General features: G+C 53.6%; 1 protein-coding gene across 5 annotated transcripts; it reads right to left on the bottom strand.

The window, feature by feature from the left end:
• Nucleotides 1-7,098: 7,098 nt before the first annotated feature.
• SCARB1 (scavenger receptor class B member 1) lies at nt 7,099-23,296 on the bottom strand. Of its 5 annotated transcripts, none has more exons than XM_015275627.4 (13): nt 23,172-23,296; nt 21,833-21,981; nt 20,112-20,269; nt 18,480-18,621; nt 17,954-18,157; nt 17,553-17,648; nt 17,125-17,237; nt 15,444-15,610; nt 14,802-14,920; nt 13,133-13,206; nt 12,410-12,461; nt 11,840-11,983; nt 7,099-7,517 (listed from the first exon to the last, which is right to left on the bottom strand). In XM_015275627.4, the coding sequence occupies exons 2-13, from the start codon at nt 21,896-21,898 to the stop codon at nt 7,395-7,397; spliced, it is 1,458 nt and encodes a 485-aa protein (XP_015131113.1). In that variant the 5' UTR covers nt 21,899-21,981; nt 23,172-23,296; the 3' UTR covers nt 7,099-7,394. The 5 variants fall into 5 exon arrangements, with proteins under 5 accessions (XP_015131113.1, XP_415106.2, XP_015131110.1 ...); XM_015275624.4 differs by lacking the exon at nt 21,833-21,981 and adding an exon at nt 9,605-9,724 and having other exon boundaries at nt 7,488-7,517; XM_015275625.3 differs by lacking the exons at nt 7,099-7,517; nt 21,833-21,981 and adding exons at nt 8,958-9,153; nt 9,605-9,724.
• Between the last annotated feature and the right edge of the window lie 456 nt (nt 23,297-23,752).

Genomic DNA, 23,752 nt, shown 5'->3' with positions numbered 1-23,752 from the left:
ATACAGGCAGATATTTTAGGGTAGTAGAAAACCAATGACAATTTCAGCTGAACTCAATCAAATTCCTGAGCCAAATGACTCTAAAACCAAAGTGAATGGTTCCTGCAAAAGGAAAACCAGACCTGAGATATGGAGTTCCCAGGACCTGGAAGGGCCAGAGCACTGTGGGATGTGGCTTAGTGGATATGGTGGGGATGGGCCAACAGCTGGATGGTCTTTTCCAACCCCAGTGATTCCATGATCATTCAGAGCATGGGAGCTGTGGCAGTGGCAGCGAGCAGCAGCAAGGAGCAGCCTGGCCTGCTGCACTGCAGCATCAACCTGGGAAAATACGTGTGAGCAGCCATGGATCCCCTGCTCACACCTGGGGCTGGCAGAGATGGAGGGGAGGCCAAGCACAGTCCCACTGTTCCCACCCAGCGACAGAACCAAGATACTGATGGAGCCACGTGAGCTGCTATTTGTTGTTCCTGCCTCAAAAGGATCTGAGACAAAACTAGAAAGGACAAACACCAAGGTTGGAGCTTTCATCAGAACTTCATGGGAAGCGATGGGTTTGCTCTCTTTGAAGCCAGGCAGGAGTTAGCTGGGATTTGTGAAACCTAGCTACCATCTAATGGGAATGGCAAACGCCTTCAGAGATGAGTGCAGGCACATGCCCAGGTGAGGGCAGGGACCGCCCAGGGCCATGCTGGAGCCATACTGTACTGGGAATGTGCCGTGCCGGAGCCACGCATCACTGCGGAGCCCGGCGCATCCCCAGGCAGCAGCTTGGGCAGCCGCCAGCGTGAGGCTGTGTTTCCACTCTCTCATACCTGGCACGGAGCTGAGCCCTCCCTGAGCAGCCTGGAAAAGGAGCTGAGCTCTTGGCTGAGCCGCCAGCAGCCACGCACAGCTTTGTCACCCTGCAGGCTCGAGCGCCGCGTGCCTGCCTGCCCCGTGGGGCCGCTGCGTCCCCAGAGCTTCAGAACAAAGCCTTTCAGCAATGGTTTTGCATGGATTTGCCATGCGGAGGGAGAAAAGTCCCAGTGATTTATTCCTCAGACCTCAGCCGTCCCTTCAGGAGGTCTCCCACGCCAAGCCCTAGCTACAATAAGAAATAAATAAAATCGCATTCATTAGGCAGCTCGCTTGGCCAGGTCCATCACAAGAACGCAATAAATTTTCCATATGTCTCCGATAAACCAGACAGCCTAAGTTATGAGCAGAAAAAAAGGCATCTGCTTCCAAAATGTCAAAGTTAGCCCTGCAGCTGGGGCCGAGCACTTGTTGTCACCGAGGCTGTGTGCGCAGGCAGCGGGCTCCGGGCTGCAGGCAGAGCAGAGGAGGGGCAGTGCTGGCCCAGTGCTCGCTGCTAACGGCCCCGCACAGAGCTGGACCTCACCTGGGCTGAACCCGGGATGAGCAGCCCTGAAGAGTGATGGTCCTTCAGTGCTCTAATTGCAGAGCGGCAGGCGAGGGCAGGGCGTCTGATGTTCAGCAGGAAATTGAACCGCATAAGCAAGTCAGGCACAGTCCTACATGGCTCCCTGAGCAACTCTGGGAAAGCTTCCAAATTCCTGCACCATTAACATTTAAGGAATCATCTCTGAACTCTGGTAGTTAGACATTGAGGGGAAACAGGACGCTGTAAATGGATTTGTTCAGGGTAGGTCAGTCACTGGAGGGGCTGTTTAAATCAGGGCTTGCTGTTTCACAGCGACAGCAGAGGGCTGGCTCCCAGCACTCCGTCACACTGCTTACCGCCTTATCTTTTTGCTCTGTGGCCACTATCAGGCCACGGCAATCCCTGCAGCAGGGATGCAGGGCGCCCCTCTGCACCCACCCTGAGGCCATGGTGATGGGCGGCCCCGCAGTGAGTGCCCACATGCCCCAGACAAGCTGGAGGTCTTCAGCCTGTGGTGAACAGCAGCCCAAAAGCAGCAGAGCTTCTCACCTCCCCATTTGCAATGAACGTGGCCAGTGCTGCGTGGAACTCTAACCGCCCTTACAAGCTCCTGACCTTCTGTCCCAGCCAGACAACCAGTTCACCATCTCCCCACCCACTCACAAAGGTGCCAGCAGCTCCACGGTTTGGGTGTCTAAATCCAGGAATCTAATTTGTAATGATTACTCTTTAAGCCAGACGTACACAAAGCGCATCAGTATGAGGGAACCGTTCGGCACTACGCAACAAAGCCACCCCATCCCCAATCCATCTCAGCGTGTAAAACAAAGCAGGCCGTGCTGCAGCCCGGCCACCACGCACAGCGCACCGCAGGAGGGGCGCAAGGTGGGCACACAGTGAACCCGACGTGCTCTGCCCTCCCGGTACCGGAGGCTGCTTTGGGAAAACGCGTGCCACTCGGAGGCGGCACGGAGCGCTCCCGCTCCTCTGCGGCCCCAACGTCTGCGAAGTCAGTCATTCTCCCCGCTAACAAACCCAGGGGGAAAATAGCCGGCAGGGCTTTCGCACGCCGTGCCGGGACGCGGTTTCAGGTGTGACACAGCACGCCGTGCCCTCCGCCTCCTGCTGCGTGCCGACACGTCCGAGCGCAGGCAGTCAGTAGCGCTGCAGGCGGACAGAGCCCATCGCTCAGCGCCGCGGGCATCCATCGCCGGGCGCAGGAGGAGGAGGAGCTGTGCCGGAGCATCGCTGTCCCAGGATTAATGCCTCTTGCTGAGAAAACAAACGGCCCAGCCTGCCTCGATGTTCAGTTTTGATAAATGGTTTGACTTCGCCTTGACACCTCCGTAGCAGCGGGAGACCATTATCCTGAGACAATGTTTTATTCTATTGACATTATCTCTTAATTATAACGTGAGCGATATCAAAGAGAGAGCCGGGGCCCAGCCATCCCTCAGGCAGAGCCTCTGCAGCTCCTCCTGTCAGGAGGACCAGGAGAGGCTTTGCCCGGGGGCTGCAGCAGGAAGGGGTTTTGTATCCAATTCACTGAAACGAGGAGGACTTTGGGAGGACAGAAGGGTTTTCCGCTTATCTTTAAATGAGATTTTTGCAACGTTCAGAAGGAATTTGGCATTTATTATGCCTTAGAATGCAATTAGCATTTGGATGAAGTTCGTATGACGGATCCTAAACCTCACACTTCAGGGATTCAGGAGAGGGCCCAGAGGTGAGTTACACAGCTTTAATTCTGGGTCAGCTCCCGCTGGGTGCACCCTGAGGAGCAGAGCCCAGCACTGCTATCAGCAGCTCCCATTGGCACCAATTGTTTGCAGTGCCATTTTGCACACAGGGAACCACGGCACTCTCATCCTTAAGTCCCAGAGTCAGAGGCAGCAGCACTGCAGAGCCGCCACCCTGGAAGGGGGAAAACAACAGAGAGCAGCATTTTTAATATTTAATCTGTGCCAACTTAATTAACTTGCAAGAAGAAATGGCACAGCACCACACGCTGGGATGTGGGCTCTCCAAAGCATCACGCGAGGCCCTGGTGAGACAGGAGAAGAGAATGCATGGGAGGCACTCGGAAAGCCAATCAGTGCCACGTGAAACTTGTAATGCTGAAAGTTTTCACAGAAAGCCAACCAACAGCAGCCTGCATTCCCTACACTGCTCCAGGGTGCATCCAGACACAGAGCTACCCCAGTTTGGAAGGATAAAACCAGGGGGCTGAGTTTACGGCAACACTGGGAACTGCGATTTGCTGGAATAGAGCTCCAAAAACAAACAAAAATTCCTAATCCTTTATTTTTATTGACACCAAAGGTCCCTTCACCGCTCCTCGTGACATTCAGCACTCCGGGAAAGCAGTGCTCCCAAGGGATGCAGAGCAGCTCAGTGCCTGGGCTCGGGGCACTCGGTGCAGATAGGAGCTGTGCACTGAGGACCTGCCAGCACCAGCTGCAGCCCTGCGTTCCCATGGATCCGCTCTGCTCCAGTTTCCACACACGTGGCCGCAAGCCAAAGGCTTACTTGGAAAAGCAGAGGAAGTCTCCAGCAAAGGGAGGGTGGGGGGGGGAGAGAGGGAAATTCCTTGAAATGCTGTCTTTGGGGAAGAGAGCTGCAGTTGCTGGAAATTCCTTCCCTGGAAACTCAGCTGCAAAGCTCAGCTGCCCACCATCACCACGCAGTATCCCATGCTCCATGCTGTGAGCAGCAGGATGCTGCAACCCACAGCTCCAACTCAGACTTGTGGGCACGAGGTGAAGCATCAGCTGCAGCACGGCCTTCTTCCTCCATAAGACCTCATCCAGAAATTGGTCTGGATGGAAAAGGCAGGAAGCAGCGCGGTGGTGTACGCGTCCTGGCTCGTTAACAGAGCAGCGCAGGCACAAGCAACACGTTCTGCTCCACGCTGAGCCTGGCAGCCCAGAAATGGCACTCAGCAGCAGCCACAGAGCCCCACAGTGGAGACGGGGAGGACTGCCAGCACAGAACCACCGCCAGCAGCCGGGGGCAGCGCCGGCCCTCGAAGCGGCAGCAGCAGAGCGAGGCGCAGCCCCCCAAATCCTGCAGACACCGCACGCCCCCAAAGCGCAGCCCGTGCCATCAGCAGCACGCCTGCGGCCTCCGGGAAGATGAGGAGCTTAGCAAAGGAAAAGAAATAAACCTTTTTGGTTTTCAATCCCTCCAAAATAGCGCTGCGTGCAAACCCCCAGGAGCCACGGGCTGAGAGACCAAACCTTCTCCCTCAGGGGGCTGATATCACCATCCGCTATCAGTTTTCCATCCTACTGCTCGTTTTTAGGAATTGTTTCCCTTATTCCAGAAAATGAGAGCTCCCTGGGAGCCACTGAGCACGGGGGGGGGGGGGGTCCTGGCTCCGTGCCACCGCACGTCACCACCCCACGGGACCCCCCCACGGGTATCACCCACTGCAGAGCTGAGCGCTGCCATCCAACACGCACTTGGGAGCGGACTTCTTTGCCAAAGCCCTGCAGCCTCTGCTCGCTTTGTGCGCCCACAGCTCAACACGCGGCGCTGCAGGAGGGGACGAGGACAGAGCTGTGGGACGGCAGGGCGGTGCAGGCCCGGCACGGAGGGCGGCTGAGGAGCAGTGCCGCCACGCACAGCACGTGCCAGCACTGCCTTCTGCTCGGTGTCAGCCTGAGGAAGGGCTCAATGCGGGGTCAGCCCCACGCACAGCCTACAGGGTGGTCCCCGCTGGATCCCCAGCTTGCTGGGGGCAGGGATGCTGGTTTCAGCTGCACGCACCTGGCCGGGATCAAGGTTTGCACCAGTATGACACAGCAGAGCCCTGCTCCGAGCAGGATTATAACCAACCGACACGGGAGCACAGGCAAACCCGCAGCGCCCAGGCGAGAAGTATCTCGGGCTCTCTTCCAAACCCCCCGTGAGCAGATTGTCTGCCCTCCAGCTGCTTTCCACCTGGACAGATTCACTGCGGCCAAACACAAGGCAATCCGGGTTCTGACATCACTCAGTCCCCTCCTGGCGCCTACTGCCCGGGGTTCCAGGACCCTCCGTCCCACACAGTACCTGAGGGACACGGCGGCGGGCGGGGGGACCTCGCGGCCCTTCCCATCGCGGTGACTGCAGGGCTCCCTCCAGCCCGACGCCTCTGCGGCACCACAGCGCCCCCAGGCGGCCGCGCCGCAGAACAGCGGCCCCAGCAGCGCCCGGCCGGGACGGCACAACACAGCAGTGCGAGGTGCAAAGCTGTATTTAGGAGAACTCCCACAGCGCGTTCTTCCCAACAGCTTATTTGCCTTAGGTGTTGTAAAGCTGTAACGTGATGGAAAGCATAGCGATAATAGCAGAGCGACACAATCCTAAACCGCAGCAAATGAGAACAAGCCCAAACACAGCAGCCACAGATGCAGAAACAAAGGAAAAAAAAATCTACTTACCTTTGGAAGGCTTCTGGCAAGTAGAGATCTGCAGCAAAATGTCCTCGTGTCAACTGCCAACCCTTAACTGAGCGCTGGGAAGGCCTGGATCCTGGCTCCACCCCTCCCGGTCAATCAGGCACACTGCACGCACCTGAGCTCCCCTGGGTTGGCCCTGCCTTCCCACCAGGTGCTCAATCAGGGCTTCAGGCCATGAGGCAGCATTTTCCCTACACCTGTGCAACAGCAGCTAGCACTTGTGCCATGGAAATGCTCCAGGCAAGTTCTGCTTGTGGGCCAGGTTCTGGGTAGCTGTTACCATCCCACTCTGTCACCTGGGCTACAGCACAGCTGTCCTGGGGCACATCAGCCCAAGCCCTGCTGCAGGACTGGGGACGTGGCCAGTGGGGACATGGCTAGTTAGGAATGCACCAGCACGGCCCACGGCGTTGGTTTCAACTCCCGTTCTCTTCCCACCTAGTAAGTGGGACGGAGGTGAGAGAGGAAGAGCATTGCTCACCCCACTGAAAGGTCACCAGGCGCTGAACAGCTGCAGTGGTTTCCATTCACAACAGTATCCGTGCCTCACGATGTGCACATCCTCTGCTACACAGGAGAGAGCAGGGCCTGCCCTGCCGTGTTTGCACCAGCACGGGTCCCTTTGGCATCCCTGACTCCTGACTGGGAGCACTGAAGGCTGATGTAGCAGATTCCTTCCCACCACAGAGTGGCCCCAGCAGCCCACCCACCCCAGTTAACACCCAGCCCAACGTCCCACAAGGCCCCATTTCAGAAATATGGAGTAGCTGCTCCAAATCCTACTAAAGCCATCGTGATTGCCATTGTCCCACACAGCTTCCTCCATCCAAAGGCACGAGTATCTTCATCAACATTAACCGAGTGCTGGTGGGGCTGCAGAGCAGGGGCAGACACCTGTTCCAGCAGGATTTATGTGGAAAGATGGATACACCAAAGAGATTTTGGCACGGCCTGGGGGTCAGTCACCAAAAGCAAGGAGGGATCCGGCTGGCTGGAGTGAAAAGGGTCTGGAAGGGAATCACTGGAGCTCAAGGTCACGACACAGAATAAGACATGCAAAGGCAGGAGCAAGCCTGGGCAGGCTCCAGGTGCCCTGGAGAGCCTCTAGGAGAAACATCACTGCCGTGACAGCACTCAGAATTGATTTGCGGCATAGTTTGGTCACATCAAGTGGCAATAAAACCCTTAAGTGGCTTCAGGATAGCAAGGCCTGGTCATGCGAGATGAACAGTGGCTTTAAAAAAGATCACTAAATCCCACCAGTGCTACATATACAAACCTTATTTATTCTAAGGGCTCCTATTAAAGTGCCTTTTATTCCTGGCAATAGGCAGTTTTACATTGCAGAACGACAGATGAGCCAGCAGCTGCTTCCAGTCCTGCCTGCCCACAGGGGAGAAGGCCGCGATGAGCGCAGTCTGGCCGAGGCCCCACACACACTGCATTTTGGGTTCCTGGACAAGGCCTTCCTGGCCGTGCGCTTGCTGTGCCTCCACGGGGCTGCCCAGGACACGTCCCCTTCTGGAGACTGGTGGTGATCTGAAGCAGTTCCCATCCCAAGCTCAGGCCTCGGCGGTGTCCTGGCTCTGTGTGCCGGTGTCCTGGAGGAGCGGTGTGGTCTCGGAGGGCTGGGGTGGGGGGCTCTGCGTGGTGGGGTCGTGTGGGTGCTTCTCCTTGGAGGACTTCTGGAGAGGAGAGGGCAGAGGTTACGACCCTGCAGCACAGACCATACAGCATGCGTCATGCTCAGTACTCATGTCCCCAGCGCCCTGGATTTCTGCACGGCCAGGAATCCTTTCCTGACAGAGTCTCAAACTGAATGCTTCTACATCTCCTACCCCAACAGAACATTATCTCTGGTCCTGCCCACCAGTCCTTGTAGCACCCCAGGAACACCCGGTCTGTAGAGCCGTGTCCCCGGGCGGAGGAGCTGTGGTAAGTCAGCAGGCTGCACGGCCCCACACACCTCCTAGCTGTACAAGTCCCTGTTTCTAGCTGTAGGTGCCCCTATTCATTGCGAGTGAGTTGAAATAGATGATCTTTAAGGGTCCCTTCCAACTCAAACAGTTCTGTGACACAGACAGGGTCTTATCATGGACACAGACAAAACCAGGAGGCCTGCCTGGATGAATGAGTTGCTCCTGGCCAAGCAAACAGGCAAAAAAGCAGCACCTATCTTCGAGAGAAGGGGACTACAGGCCAGGCAGCCCCACCTCAATCCCTGGGAAGCACTGGGAACTATTTCCAGGCACGCTAAGGACAAAGTCATCAGGGGCAGTCAGCACGGATTCACCAAGGAAAAGTCACCTTTGACCAACGTGATAACTTTGTGTGATGATTAGCAGCTTGGTAGGTGAGGGCAGAGCTGTGGATATTGCCAACTTTGACTCCAGTAAGGCTTTTGATGCCATCTCCTATGTGATACTCATAGATTGTACTGCCCAGTGGCCCAAAGTTACTGGAAAGCAGGAACGAGTAGCATACCCCAGGCATCACTGCTGGATCCAGCCCTGTTTAACACCTAACATCTTTATTAATGATCTAGATGATGGGGGCGGAGTGCAACCTCAGCAACTAGCAGGTGACACAAAGCTGGGAGCAGCGGCTGATACGCCACAGGGTCACACAGCCACCCCGAGGGACCTCGACAGGCTGCAGAAACGGACAACAGGAGCAGCAAGGAGAAGTGCAAAGTCCTGCAGGTGCGGAGCAGCAGCCATGGGCTGCGTTAGATGAAGCACTGCCAGCAGCTCAAGGTGATCCTTCCCCCCCCGCTCAGCACTGCTGTAGTCCTGAAGTACCGTTTCCAAGTTGTTCTGGGCTCCCCAGCACCACAGAGACGTGGATCTACTGCAGAGCCCAAAGCAGGACTATCGAGATGATTACAGGACTGTAGCATCTCACAGGAGAGGCCAAGAAGCCATACAGCCTGGAGTGGAGAAGGCTCGGGGAGATCTTACTTTATTTCAGTGGCTGAAGGAAGAGTGTAAAACCCCAAAAGAGCGATGCTCTTCTCAGTGGTGTTCAGGGACAGGACAAGGGGCAATGGGCACGAACTGAAACACAGCTGTGATCTGAAGCTCAGAAAATGCTTTTTTTTTTTTTTTTAATTTCTTCTTTTTAAAAAAAAAAAACCCTGTGCCCAAGCACTGGGTCAGGTTGCACACAGAAGTGGGGGAACCTCCATCCTTGGGGATTCAAGAGCCACCCGGACATGGACCTGAGCAAGCAGGCCTAGGTGACCCTGCTTGAACAGAGGGGTTGCAGGAGATGACCTCCACAGCTCCCTTCCAACTCCAATGATTCTGTGATTTTGTGTTTCTGTAATACAAACCCAGATATTTGAAGAATCATATTCCCCACCGAAAGCCCTTGCAGGGAAGCAAAACACACCAGCAGGGTGCATGTTATCCCCTGCTTGGCCCTCTGAAAACTTACCTGCAGCTCTCGAACTCTCACAGGGGGGAGAGGTGAGAAAAGCAGCTCCTCACACCACGCCTACGTTTTACCCCAATCCTTGCTGATACCATTAGACCAGGTAGGCAGGGAGCAGCAATAAGAGCGTGTTCTCACAGCCTGGTTAAGCGCTAGCACTAACACAGCTAAATCGTCCCAAATAAAGCCAGGAGACAACGTGGCTGCGTCAAAGGCTGCCAAGAGGACGCATCCTCCAGTACACACGGACAGCAAGCATTTCCATTTGATTGGTTTTTAGCAAAGTTCAATCAACGCCGGATGAGAGAAGAACGTGTTACCTTGGCTGGGTACCCACCTACAGTCTGGCTTCCCGCAACACCTTAACCGGAGGCAGCTTTCCGGCAGGGGGGGCCTGGGCGGCCTTATTACTGTCTGAGTTCTTTTTATTGCTACTCCAAAATAAAGAGCATTTCTCCTAGAAGATAATCAGGCTCGTTTATGGCGCACTTCGACACGAATTGCACGAGGGTCCAGTTTTAGGAGGTGATTTTAAAGAAGTTTCAATCACTGTTTAACTACAATCTAGCTATTAAGGAAGATTTCAAGATTTAGGTTAAGCTAAACCCTATTTAAGATTTCAATCAGCACCGAGCCAGTTTCAAAATGGTCTGTTTGCACATTAAATGTCTTCTTACACATGCTTTGAGCTGCATTAGCAGAGAGCCCTAACACTGTGTTTAGGCATACGCTGTACCCAAACAGGAGGCATGCATGTTTTTGGAACTGTGGAACCAACAGACACATTCTAAACTGGCTCTTATGTAAACTAGACTAAGATTTGAGTGTTTCACAGCACCTCATCTGGACTGGTTTGATGGCCCACTGCTCCCTCTGGAAGCCAGAGGTATGCAAGACAGACCAGGAAGGCATAGGTTAAGCAAGAGCTTCACGCTGCCAGACACGTGAAGGTGTGGACAATGCCCCTCAGACATCGCCTGTGGCCTCCAGAGAGAGGAATGGGTGTGATTAGCAATCATCACTAGATCAGCAACACTTTGATCGAGGAACACACCTTGGCTGCAAATTGCTGTCTTCCAGTTTACAAGCTCTTATCTGTTCATTAGGCACAGAATTTAATGTGTCGTTGCATGGCTTCCTCCGAGATTTATAAAGCCATTAGGGCTATTGATTCACTTTTCAGGTAGTCAGATGCTTCCCGTGGTTTATTTCAGTTCTAGCACTTGGTGAGGCTCTGGCTGAGCACCCAGATGCAGCTGTCTCATGCCCGGGTTCGGGACATTTCAAAAGCAGCTGATCAGATGATTCAAGTGAACAGAGAAGGCAGCTTTTCTCCTACCCCTTTCCAGCATGGCTTTGATACTGGGAACTGAAGCCTGCACAAAGCAGGGCGAGGAAATGGCAGCCCAAGCTCTCAGACACAGCCACCCAGGAAACACCAACATGTGCTGGGACGCACTGGTGCTGCACAGTACGATGAAGCCTGCAGCTGCCTGCAGTTGCTGGAGCAGTGAGGGTGGGCACACTCAGAGCTCAGCTGCCCTGGGAACACTGCAAGGGTCAGCACTGAGCCCCACTACCTCACACTGCTCCCCCACTGCCAGGTAGCACAGGGAAGAACAAGGGGATTTGGGATCATGTGTTTAAGTCAATTAAGCAGTTGTAGGCTTGGTAGAAATCCAATTATGCGGTACTTGGAAAACTCTAGAGCTATTTAAATTGGGCTGGTATTAGCATCTCAGTAAGGGTAGCTATAGGTTGAGCAGAAGCAGCCTCTCACCCGTGCTCTCACTTCAGCCCACTCATCCTCTTCACTGCCTTTTCATCCCCACAAGCAGCCTCTTCTTATCTGCAGCTTTAGAGCCTGCTCAAGCCATCTGGCTGTAACGCCAAGCTCAATAAGCTTGCTTTGATATAGGTTAGGGAGCTAGATCTCTACTTCAATGCTAAGTCTCTAAAAGCTTTAGCTCTTATCAGATGAGTGTTTTGCAGCCGGAGACAGATCACCACTGAGTGCCTGAGCTGTTTTATGTCGTCCCCACAGCCTTAAACTCAGATGGACGGGGCAGCCAGGCCTCTGCACTGCTCCCACCCACTGCCAGCTCCCTGCAGCCCTCAGAGGTTGGGGCTTCTCACCCACAGATCCCTGCAGGCCTGACTCCCACAGCTATTTGGAACAGCTGCACTTGCAGAGAAATAAATGAGTTTCTGGGTGATGGCACAGACCTGATGCCTTACATGGAAATGAGATCGATGAGCCAGGGTTGTTCGTTAGTTGGATGAGCTGAGAAATGCTTCCTCCCGTGAGAACCTGCTTTGGTCACTGCTGTGCACCAAGATGATCAGAATTGCTTCTATAACATTGATTTGCAGCCCAATTTCTTGATGGCTGAGGAAGTCCTGCTGTTACCTACTGGTGTCATTAGGACATGGCTCTGCTTTAGGTTGTGACAGAATCATGGTATCAGCCAATGCTTCATCAGGAGTGTTAGATTGTCAGCCCAATCTCTGTCATCTGATTAAATGTGATTTGACTAACAGCACTTCCCATTTGATATCTGCACGTTCTTACCTGACTCATCATCACGAGTGCAGCTGAGATGATGAGCGGGACGCTGAGCCCAAGGAAGATGTACTGCAGGTAGTCTAGGATGGATGGGATCAGCACCAGGTTGGTGTAAAACTGCGATAGGACTGAGCCATCAATGTATCCACTCTGCCCAAGAAAGCAAAGTTGTGACAGGCATCTCCTTCATCCAGAGCTGTGATAGACCATTCATGCAACTCATCTCCCACTGTGCATTGAGGACTTTAGGTCAGAGGCAGGCTACCAAACAGCTGGACATGCACACAGCTGTAGGACTGCACTCCCTGGCACACGTTAGCATGCAGATGCTGGCAGCACTGCTCTGGGTTCTGTTTAACCCCACATCTAGGTCAGAGCCAGAGGTCTGCCAAGTGTAGTGCAGGGTTTGTTCGGCTCAGAAGGATTAATCATGCAGCCAAGCAGTACAAAGCCTTCTGTTGGCTGCTCGGTCTGGCTGGCTTAAGGCCTTATTCAAAGTGGAGTTTCCCCAGCACTGCAGTTTCCCCCTTCCTGCATGAGACACTCTTCAGAATTCGGTCAAGGAAGGCAGCTCACCTCTGCAAACCACAGCAGCGGCATCACCACAGGCTGAATCTTCCCTGTTTGACTGTGGGGGTGGAAAAGAAATATGCATTTAGATTCCCAGTTCATCAGACCACAGCTACTGCTGCAATTCTTCCTAATGGGAAGTGTCTGGCAGACCAGCAGTGGCCGGGACACTGATGCAAGAAGGTGGCAATTCCTGCTGCTTCAGGGAGCTCCCTCCCCTCCAGGGACCAGGGTTCACCTTGGGCCTTCTATGCAAAAGCAGTACCAACACCTCCGTTTGAATTTAATTACCCAATGACAGCAAAAATTGCCATCCCAGATCTGGGCTCCAGGTACATTAACTCAGTGAACCGGAATGTTGAACTCACGCAGATCTGAGACGTCCCAGTCATCTGCACAGCACTGCAGGGCAGTACTGCCAAGCTCAGAGCACAGGGGTTGTCTGCCAGCGTGCACAACAGAGCCAGCATTTGTATTTCAACTGCACTGTCAGGTGCATGAAGCACTGCAAGAGCTGAGCCAACAGGCAGGCACAGAGCACTGCCAGGGGACGGCATCTGGAGGTCACTGGAACAGCTGACCCTACACATCAGCCAGCTGGCTGCTGCAATGGTGACATTGCTAACATTAAAGCTATCTCGTCTGTCAGGGTGAGCTCTGCAGGGACCCCGGAGCCAGCAGCACTCCCTGCTGGATGAAGAGAGCCACTTGTAGCAGTGAATCACTTACAGGATACCAGACACCTGCTTCATGTACTGGTTCAGCTGGAGCTTGATGGAGCAGTTCATGGGGATGCCTGTCACCTGCATAGGAAGAGACCAACCAGTTCATCAGTACAGCTCACACATACCATGAGAGCTCTGCAGAAAATTGGCTCTCCACTTTCCTCCCCAGCTGCTCCGGGTAACACCTTCCCAATGCAATGAATTGGGTCACTCAGAGATCCACCACGCATGGCCAGCAGTAAGGCTGGGTTTCCACCAGTGTACCAGCACTGGTCAACCCCACGCTGCTCCCCAGGCTCTGAGGATGACTGCTCACATGTGTAATGCCCACGCATGAACATGGGGAGGTGCTTTATGTTTCACAAGGTTTGTGGGACCAAACCCAGGCAAGTTTAAAGTTACCGCATAGTACTCACAACCTGCAGGTGATTCCCTGGGCAGGGTGTTTTAACAGAAGCTTCTGTTTCTAAGCCTGATGGGCCTCTTCTGTCGTTGAACCTATCTGCACTAGCTTTGAGAATACACCAGTACACAAGCTCCTGCACACGGAACGCTTCACATAACTAGCACTATCTATCCGTAGCTATCACTGCCCAGCATCACAAACACATGGAGAACAACACCACACTTCTAAGATGGTCCTTTGGCATTGGTTCCTCATGACACTGCAGTTCTGTGACACATTAAGGGCAGGGTGTTTTTGTTGGATTGCCCATATTTGTACTCAGCAGGCTGGGCTAGATAACAGTGAATTGTACTGTTATCAGAAGAGCTTCGATACTGTAATAAACTTAATTAGATTTCCGTAAATGTGATAAGAAAAGCAGAGAACCCAATGTGTGGGTAAGAAGCTTATCTTGCCTTGCTTCAAGAGGGGATTGGTTTCTTGCTCAAGCTAACATCACTGAACACCCGGAAACGTTCCACTCATGGCCACATGCAGAGTGGGCCACAGGGGGAAGAGCTCCACGCTTTCTCCCCTTCAACAGCAGAGACAAAGAGGACTTGAGATGGCACTGGAGCAGCAACATCATCCCTACATTTGGCATGCACGATGTGCAGCAGCGAGGCCAGCAGTGCAGAAGCAGCCAGTCAGATGGGCTAGCCAGGATGGAGGAAAAAGCCAGCCCAAAAACAGTGGCAGCACATCCAGCTACAAAGTGGTCTTCAGACTTGGCCAGTCAACTCTCATGGCCGTACATGTTTACAGAGCTGGGGCATAACTGGGCTGCTGCCAGATACACCTCCTGGTGTCACGGGCCTTCCTGAGTCAGTGGAAAGAAAATGACCGCGCTTATCAAAACAATTATGATTACAATTAGTCCTGCGATTCCCTAGAAGCTAAGCTAATTATTCAATTAGTTTATGACTTTGGTGTTTATCTGCACACGTCCTCACCACTTTGCACTCTGGAACCTGCTCCAGTCAGCACCAGGAGAGCAGCATGGGGCTGGCAGGCAGGGCAGCATGCTCCCATCCCCACCACACAGCCTGGGCTCAGCCCTCAGGGCTCAGACCTCCCAGCCCCTCACCAGGTGCTGCCCAGCCTAGGTCCAGCTCTGGGGAAGCAGGATCCACCAGCCACCCCCACCCCCCAGGGTGCTCCCCAGCCCCACTACATGGCCTAGGCCCAGCCCTGGGGCAGCCAGCCCCCCCCCCCCCCAGCCCCTCACCGGGTGCACATCGAGGAAGAGCGCGTGCTCCTCCCTGCTGGGGTGCAGGCCTTCCACAGCATCCACCAGGCTTGGGTCAGCATTGTAGAAGTGAGGGTGGGAGATGAACATTGGTGCATCTGGATGAGAACAGAGACAACTTAAGCTCATCCATCCGAGAACAGGTTGATATTTCTAAGCCATCGCAGGATTTTTTTTCTGAACGTACTTTTCTATCCTTCTCCCCCAGCAGCTTGTTGCACCAGGAAGGTTCGGATCCCACATCTAAGCCACCTTCACCCCATACACCACCAAACACTCATCTATCCCATGTCTGCGGATGAACACTGAAGACTGAATTCCCACTCCCGAGTGATCTCTACTCACTGTCCAAAGTCAAAGTTTAGCTTGGCAGTTACACAACCAGCTCCCAGCCTGGGGAAGGTGATGTTCCATCCTGCCCTCAGCCATCCCATGAACAAGCAGAGGGCTCTGGCCACAATGGCTACCCCACTCTCTCCCCCTTGCTCATAGGAATGCACACAGACCCCAGAGATGTCTTCCAGCCCCCCCACCAGGCAGCAGAGCAAGTTTTTGGACAGGTAATCCCATCCCACCTGCCTCAGACTTCAGTATGGAAAGGGGAACTGCAGGAGGACTCACTCAGCCTGCAGGAGCTGACGTTCTGGATGCCAGATTGCCTGCAGGGACAGAAGCCTTCGTTGGGGGGATAATCTGTGCCATTGGCAAAGAGAGTTTTCGGTGCCACAAAGCGATAGGTGGGCACACCCTTGAATTTCCCCGACTGCTCGTACACCAGTGTCATGGATCTGGAAGGGTTTTGGTGGAGAGAGATCAGGATTAGCCAGCAGGTTCTCAGCGCAGAAACAGTCTCTTATCTTGACTGGATAAGATGCAGTTGCAATGTAACTTAGACTTTGAGATCAAGATAAACGGTCTGAGCAGAGCTTTGGATTGGGAATGAGTATCTAAGCCATTTGCTTTCCATGTTTTAAGCACAAATACAGGGCTGGTCAGGACTAGTTATGGAGGGAACCACACAAGCTTATAAATCTGTTTGCAGAATCCAGAATAGATTTGTTTAAGGGCATGGAGTAATCCCCGTGGCTGCTCTCCCAGAGATAATGCCATCTTTGTGCCAACACTGGCTCAGAGATAGAAGTGCTCTGTCACAGCAGATGGACACCAGCTAAATCTCTGTTTTCCAGCACACAGCCATCAGGGGAGTGGAAAATTTTATCTTACAAACTACACTATGCAGCAAGATTTTAATCCAGGTAAAAGAACAGAGACTTTATGCTGCACACATCAGTAGATACGTGTTTCCAGGAAGGAAGCTGGCTCCTTCACACTCAAGCAAGACCCGTGGGGATGCAGCCAGCCCAGCCAGCCAAGAGGGATGCCCATTGCTACAGCTGCCTTCTGCACAGCAGTGATGTGCACACTTCTGGGCTGTGCTCACCCTCCAGCAAGGCTCATAGGAAACCAAGCTTCCTGCTTGATTTTACACCTTGCCAAAAACACACTGCATTCTCTACAAGACCTCCATAGTTCAACAAAAACAGGTATGTGTATTTAAACTTTGACTACCAGTAAACTTCTCTGCGAGTCCTTGGCTCTGAGTCATTTCGGTATTTGCTGATGACTCTTGTGTAGAGAAATTCCTGCACTAATACTGGGCTCAGCTGACTGCTTATTGGCTGAGGTCACCGCTCTCTATTCAGCAAGAGCACTTTGTTTGTTTTGCAGCAACTGCAAAGCCGAAATCACCATTATCTTTCCCCAGCTGGGGACAGAGCTTTGTATCTGGCTGTCTCACTTCCCCTCCTTCCAGTTTCAGGGTGTTTCCACAGGAGCAAGGCAGGCTCTGCAGGTACTTTAACCTCTGCACACTCAGCTGAGGCCAGGGCATCACATAGGCACAGCTGTGCATGAACAAAAATGAAGCAGTGTAGGAGCAGCGGCACAGCCCCCAGCATCACTTCTGCAGTAACTCAGTGGCCAAACAGCATTTCCTTCTGACAACCCTTATTTCCAACCTTCGTCTTCCCAAATCTTATCTAGACTGGTTCTCAATACAGATAAGTTAGGCTTCCCCAGTGATCCAGAAGGTGTTTACGAACATCACAAAATGCAGGCAGACAGCTCGACACTCTTTGCAACACTCTGACACTACAGCACTGAACTGTAGCAGAATCTTTAACTACAGGAACTCAACCCAAGCCCTCTGCATCACCACACAGTACTCTGCGAGCAGAAGACACACACTGCATCTCCTGCCATCAGCACAGGGACTGCAGCTCCATGCCTGCTGCAGCCTCACCTGCAGGCATCGGGGCTGTAGAACTCCAGCGATGTTGGGGACATATACGGTGGCCACATCTCCCCTGCAGTCCCATTGATCATGTTGCACTCATTGGTCCGCCAGTAGTTCACCTGTGGGACGGGTGCAGAGAGAGGAGCTCAGTGCTATCAGCTCGATGTCGGCTTCCATCCCTGCCACACCATCCACCGAAGCTGGGGAAAGCAAAGCTGGAGAGCCTTCAGGATGGGCTCAACTGAACACTCCTTGCCACTGGGCTGCCTTCCAGCCATTCTGACTTTGCTCTGACATTCAACAGAAGTTGTGGGAAAAGTCCCATATGAACTCACTTCCAAACCTTTGACCCGCTGATATAACAGTACCCAGAGCTTTCAGTTTACCTTGCTCTACATCAAGCACTGACTCGAGTTTGGCTGCCTGAAGCTCACCTTTTTCAAGCCATTCCATGAATCCACCATATGAACTTGACTGATGTTCTTCATGCCTGTGTTCACTGTGAACAATCCAGAATTGGTGTTGTTAAACTGCAGAGAGAAGAAATTAACCTGTAATCCATTACATACAGAAAGACTGCAGGATGTTAGCACCTTTGCATGCTTCATCAGCTCTAGGAGTAATCCATGTACTGTAAGCTTTTGAAGTTTTATTTTGGTTGCCAGAGACAGCTTCCAACACGTAGTTTTCCCCTCAAGCAGAAATATAAGGTGCCTTACACAACCACCATCAATTACACATGGCTGCTCCAAGCGGTTTGTGAAGGAGACAGTCTGCACTTTCAATAACAAAAGCAATATGTTTGGGACTTGAGGGTTCCCAACAGTTTACTCACCTCTATAAATATGCCAAATTTCCCCTTGTATGGGATCAGGCCAGGGACAAGGGCATTTATGGTGTCTAAAAGAGGGTCTTCATAGCCCCACAAGATCTCCCCCACTGTCCGGTTTATGAAGGCCTCCTGCTTCAGGCCAGCCAGGGCCCCGCTCAGCAAGAGCTTCACAAAACTAGGCAGGTTTTCCATCATGACAGCTGCTCCCTGTGAAGGAAACCAACCCCTGAGATGAGGAACCGTTCAGCCCACAGCTGGGAAGAAAGCAATTTGTGGCAGCAGTCACAGGTTTCATTTCCGCAGTTAAAGCCCAGATGAGTTGAAGATGTGAGCCCAGCCCCTTTAATCACTCTGATTCTGGAAAGGTAGCAGCCCAACATAATAATGGGCACACAGAGAACTGCACTCTGTGAACTTAACCTCATGACTTGATTGAATTCAAGTCCGACAAGAAAAGAAGCTTCAGGTTAGCACAGAGCATCACCACCATCCCTGCCAGCCAGCACGTCTCTGGGAAGCAAACCCTTACCAACATCAAGATGTTGGGCATCACGATGTACTCATCTTCAGTGCCGTTGGACAAGTCTGGCCGGAAGAAGAGCTGCCGGTACTCCAGGTAGGAGACGGTGTCGTTGTCATGGAAAGTGATGTTTGTCTTATACTTGAACTCTCTGCAAAGAGACAGGAGAGACCATGGGAACCTTCACCCATGTGGTGCCTAATGCATTGTCTGTGAAGCAAGGGCAGGCCTGGGCTTGCTGCTGAAGAGCAGAGGAAGGAGAGCCAACTCCAGCAATGAGCACCAGGCTGCAGGAGAGGCAGTGGAACAGCTACTGAGAAGCCAATCTCTGAGAGAGATGCCCAGATAAGTCAATCTACACCATCCCACACACCAAAACAACCTCCAAAATGGGAGAAAACCAAACGAGATGGCACAAGCTCTGCTGTCAAACCCATGTCAATTTGTCCCAGAGCTCCCTGCTGGCTCCTGGGCAGCCCCACATGAAGCACAACCCCCACATGGCATCCTGGCTCTGCTGCTCCTCTCTGGGTCACTCCTCAATGCACTGCCCAGCTCCTGCTTGCTGCATGCTGTTGGGGAGCCCAGCTGCAATGCTCTGCAGCAGCACGAGGTTGCCCCCAGCATCCCAAGCCAGTTACAGCTCCATGGGGAGCTGCAGCTCAATGCACAAGCAGAAACAAAGTCCTTTATTGTGGAGCCTATTTTATGGTCCACGATAGGGAAAGGCACTAATCTTGCTCAACAGAAACATAAGGACATTAAGAAGCTTTACTCCTTTGTTTATTCTTAGTGTAAGTGAAGCCTTTTCCCTCAAGCCAAGTGAGTGATCCAATCACAACATACAGAATCTACACGGTTCTGTGGTGTGACCAGCAGACCAGGGGAAATGAGGGCATACACATAGTGCCAGGTTTCCCCCCAACACTACTCAAACAGCTTTGGGATTAGACCAGTAATCTTCCCACATGAGCTTGCTTAGGCTGCTGACCTGACCTTGCCTATATGTGTAGGCACTAACATGTCAAATACTGTTACTTACTGGTAAATTTCACATGCTCAGTTCAATATCTCCCATCACTTCACACACCAGGTCCATGGAGGGGCTCCAGCCACCATCCTTAGCCATGGCAAATAGATCAAGCCCTGCTGTTGTTGAACCCAACCAAGCCACAGCGCTCTGTACTGGTTCCCATGACCAGATTATTCATGTTAGGAAAATTCTGCATCCCATCATAGAAGATAGCTATTAGATCAGTGCAGGAAGCCTGAAGCTTCATATCAAGGAGATTCCAGCTCTGGAGCTGAATTCCTAAATGCACAGCGAAGATTAAACTAAAGCCCACTCTGAGGATGGCGCTTGCCCACCACTATACCAACATCCAGTGGGTCCCAGCAAAGGGCCAAGCTCCTCAGCTCACACTGAAGCACTGAGCAGCCTCACAGCCCCATCAGCCAAAGGTCCTACTGATGGTTTTAGTTAGATCAGAGCAATTACACCACATTTGGATTGCTTTAAAATCCTATGCCAGACTCAGGCCAGCTGTGCTAACGCCATGCTGTCCTCCTAAAGAAGGCAGCTGAGAGCCTGGCAGGCAGCACAGCAGCTCACACACAGCTGGACCACAAGCAGTACCTGACCTGTAAACATACGGTCCACGCTGGTTCACCTTTGGCTTCGCTCCCTGGAGGACCTCTTGGGGGTTCTGCACTTCAAAGAGGTTCACCGTCAGATAAAAAGGAACAGGGATGTCCCTCCACATGTTGAAGGAGATGCTGCTGGGGTCAATCCTCACATTCTGCAAAGAAAGAGAAAGAAGATGTGCTGCTTGGCCTTGGAGGCTGAGCACATCCACTCCTGCCTCCCATATCAGGCCTAACTGAAGGCAGACGTTTCAGCAGTGGATCTCTGGAGGACACAGCACGTTATGTAAACTGAACCAGAGCCAGTTCTGAACTCCAAACTTATGCAAGCAGAAGCATCAAGTGCATGCCACAGGATGTCTGCAGGCTTATTTATTCAGACTCAGTTTGCCAGACTCCTACCCACAAGGTTTCAAAGCTGTTTTGAAGTGCTGGAGGCTTTCACTGTGCTAGACAAGCCAACACTGAATTATTCACAGCTCTGGTGGTTTGACTCGCCTGGCACAAACAAGCCCATCCCCAAGGCTTCCACTTGCTTGCCAGGTATGGCAGCTCCATAGCTACAACTACAGACCATGCAGCTCTCGGGTTATCCCAAAATAGATGAGGAGAGCAGTGATGTCAACCAAACTGCATCCAAGTTGCTTTTGCTTCTTCCTGCAGCGATTCACGTCTGTCTTAATGCAGGTCGAAGGCAGCACACGGCAGTTTTCCATTTTGCTGCCCCTTTTTCCAGGAGAAGCCCACAGAAGCACAGGCATTACCCAAGCCCTCACCCCCCGCCCAGTTGCACTGCCGGCAGCTGACCACCTGCCTCCAGTCCCTCCCTGCCTCCTGGGGGGCTGCCTTACAGACCAGCACACCAAGAGCTTGTTCCTTCTTAATCACCTATTTTGGGTGCACTCCACTATTATCTTTGCTTCCTCTGCCAAGCACAAACTCTTGCTGCAGTTAAGTAACGCAGCTCAGAACTGGGTTTGATCCACTAATCGGCACAGGCACGCAGGCATTATCCCGCTCCAGCTCAGCCCCACAGCTGCTTGCTTTGACCCCCATGGCAGGAACAAGGAGAAAGCTGCCAGCAGGGTCACTGGCAAAGAAGCAACTATGGGACAAGAGCAACCCAGACTTCATTTGGATTGTTTTGTAGCCCTCTCCCCGTGCACCCAGCAGACTCTGAACACCAACATCTGCTTTCCTTTACTTGTTCGTTCTGCTTTGCTGGACTTCCCGTTGCAAACGCACGCATTTATGTAACACGCATCCCAACTGCCCGCTGCCCTTCCGAGCCTCCTCCCATGGGAGCCCAGCAGCTCCAGGCCCTGCACAGAGCCACAGGGTCGCTGAGGTTGGAAAAGACCACTGAGCTTATCGAGTCCAACTGTAACAACTACCACTGAATAAGATACACTGATCAGAGCAGCCTTGGAGTCAAGCCACACGGAGGTCAACACGAACACGGCATGTGTCTGAAATAAAAATAGGATATTTTTCACTCAGATGGGCTACAAAGGGTCACTGGGTGGTCTGACACCTCCTGACTGTGCTGAGTTCCTGGAGAACTGAAAGCAATGGGTTACCACGTGTCTCCCCCAAAGACAGCAACGCAAGCACTGAGAACAAGAGATCCTACATGGAGTTACGTGATGAATGCCTGCCAAAGGCCAGCCAGCCTCCAGCCCTTCCAAGCCTTGCCAGCAGCTCCTCCTCATACCCACAGCTCCAAACACAGCCCCAGGAGTCTCAGCAAGGCTCTGCACATCACTCCATTGTTTGCCTTCCATTTGACTTTAAGCTGCGTAAGAATTTGTGATCCCTCGGATCATGTGGAAGATGAGAAGGTCACGTACTTGAGATGAAGTGAGTCCTGAGGAAAAAGGAGGGTCAGGCTTCTCCTCACTGAGATCCATTAGAAAGTAGCTAAATCGGGTAGTTCCCCAAAAGAAGGGAAGTATGGCATGACCAGTGCGACCAGATGTCCTACAGGCGCCAGCACCAGCTCTGCATGGCCAACAGACTGGACAAAGCCCAACTCTGGCTTAAGCCAAAGGTCTGCCTGGCTCTGCACAGCCAGCAGCACTGCCAGGGCACACATTCCAGCAGAAGCTCGTTCCTGACCAAGACACGGGCACACACGGATGCAGCCACTGTCATTCACCTCCTGTGCCAGGGGAGCATTTCTAGGTGTTGACATGGGTAGGCACGAGCTTGGAGGAACCCCGAGGCAGAGGGACCCTCTCTTGTGGGCAGTGGGAAAGGTTTGGGTGAACGTGGGGATGAGGCCATACATTGGGCTGATGCAATAAGGGTTTGGTAGTGGGGGGCTGCAGAGGGCCCTCTGCGAGGAAAGCCCAGCAGCTGCCCCAAATTAGAACTCTTTTGCTCACGACAGTAATTGGTGAGCAGCCTCCCTGTTCTCACCTCAACCCTTGAGCCCTTTCCATTGTATCTCCTCCCCTCCTGCATTTGAGCACTGGTCCCAGGGCTCTGCACAGCGCTCACTGAGCACACCGAGGGCTCAGCACGCAGCTCTGTGCCATAACCACAGGGGACCAATGCCATCCCAGCAGGACCCCTTCCAGCAGCCAGGAACCCCCACACAGAGGCAGCTCTGGTGCTTCACTCTCAGACACCACACCACGCACGGGGCAAGGACTCCATCCGAGCACCGCAGCGGATCACCCACGCTGTTACTGGCAACGGGGAGAGCCATCTACAAGCACGAGCCTTGCCATGCAGTTAACAAAGAGCAGCCAGAGCTTCCTCCATCACCCATCAGTGCCAGCTGAGCGCAGCCGCTGCTGAGGAGGAACGCGGTCCCGAGCAGCCCCGGCAGTCCCGCAGCAGAGCACAGAACACCCGAGCCTCGATTTACCCCCGCTGAGATTTTAAGGATGCTGCAAGCTGGAAGAGCAGCCCTGAAGCAGCCGCTTCGGCGCGCGATTCTCATCGTCCTCTCAGAGCCCGGACGGCGAACAACGCTGACAGCAGCGCTGACAGCAGCACGCCCAGCCCCGCGCAACCACCGCCGCCGACCGCAGCCCCCGGCCCGCTAACCTTGAGGACCTGCTCCTTGACGATGGCGGGCCCCGCCAGCAGCAGGCAGCCGCCCAGCAGCAGGCAAACGGCCCCGACCGCCCCCAGCCCCACCGCCACCCTGCGCCCGGCCGCGACCATGGCTCGCAGAGCGCGCCGCCCGCCGCCGCTTTATGCCCCGGGCCCGGCGGGGCCGTACGGCGGAGCGGAGCGGGGCGGGGAGGGGCGGGGCGAGTCCGCCCCCGTGGGCCGAGCGGCGCGGAAGCTGCAGCTGTGTGCGGACGGTCCGTTCCGGCCTCACGGCTGGTTCCGCTCGCAGCTGCCGCCGCGCCGGAGGGTTCGAACCCACGGCCCCGGGGCTGCGCGGCTCGCACGGTCGGCGCACGCCGGGCCGTCACGCGGCTCCGCGGCTCCGGAGGGCGCTTAAGGCGTTTCCGAGAAAAAATCAGAGCACGGCGCTGCGCACATCGGTGCGTGCGTTTGGCCGCGCGTGGCTGTGGGCGGGCGGTCCGTGCTGCCCGCCCGGGCACGGAACGGCGCCCGAGGCATTTTTCCGGCTTTTGGGTTCCTTCCATTCTCGAGCTTCCCGGGAAGAGCTTCGT

The sequence above is a fragment of the Gallus gallus genome, chromosome 15 (assembly GCF_016699485.2).
Source record: "Gallus gallus isolate bGalGal1 chromosome 15, bGalGal1.mat.broiler.GRCg7b, whole genome shotgun sequence".
Lineage (NCBI taxonomy): Eukaryota > Metazoa > Chordata > Aves > Galliformes > Phasianidae > Gallus > Gallus gallus.
The sequence above is the reverse complement of the archived record's forward strand: the minus strand, read 5'-3'. Positions and strand labels throughout refer to the sequence as shown.

Excerpts from the sequence above, each read along its gene's own strand:
- SCARB1 (XM_415106.6), bottom strand. The coding sequence starts at position 23,291 with ATGGTCGCGGCCGGGCGCAGGGTGGCGGTGGGGCTGGGGGCGGTCGGG. Across the intron at positions 15,611-17,124 it reads TACAGCCCCGATGCCTGCAG|ATCCATGACACTGGTGTACG; the intron begins GTGAGGCTGCAG and ends AAACCCTTCCAG. Across the intron at positions 13,207-14,801 it reads TCTTCCTCGATGTGCACCCG|GTGACAGGCATCCCCATGAA; the intron begins GTGAGGGGCTGG and ends CTTCCTATGCAG.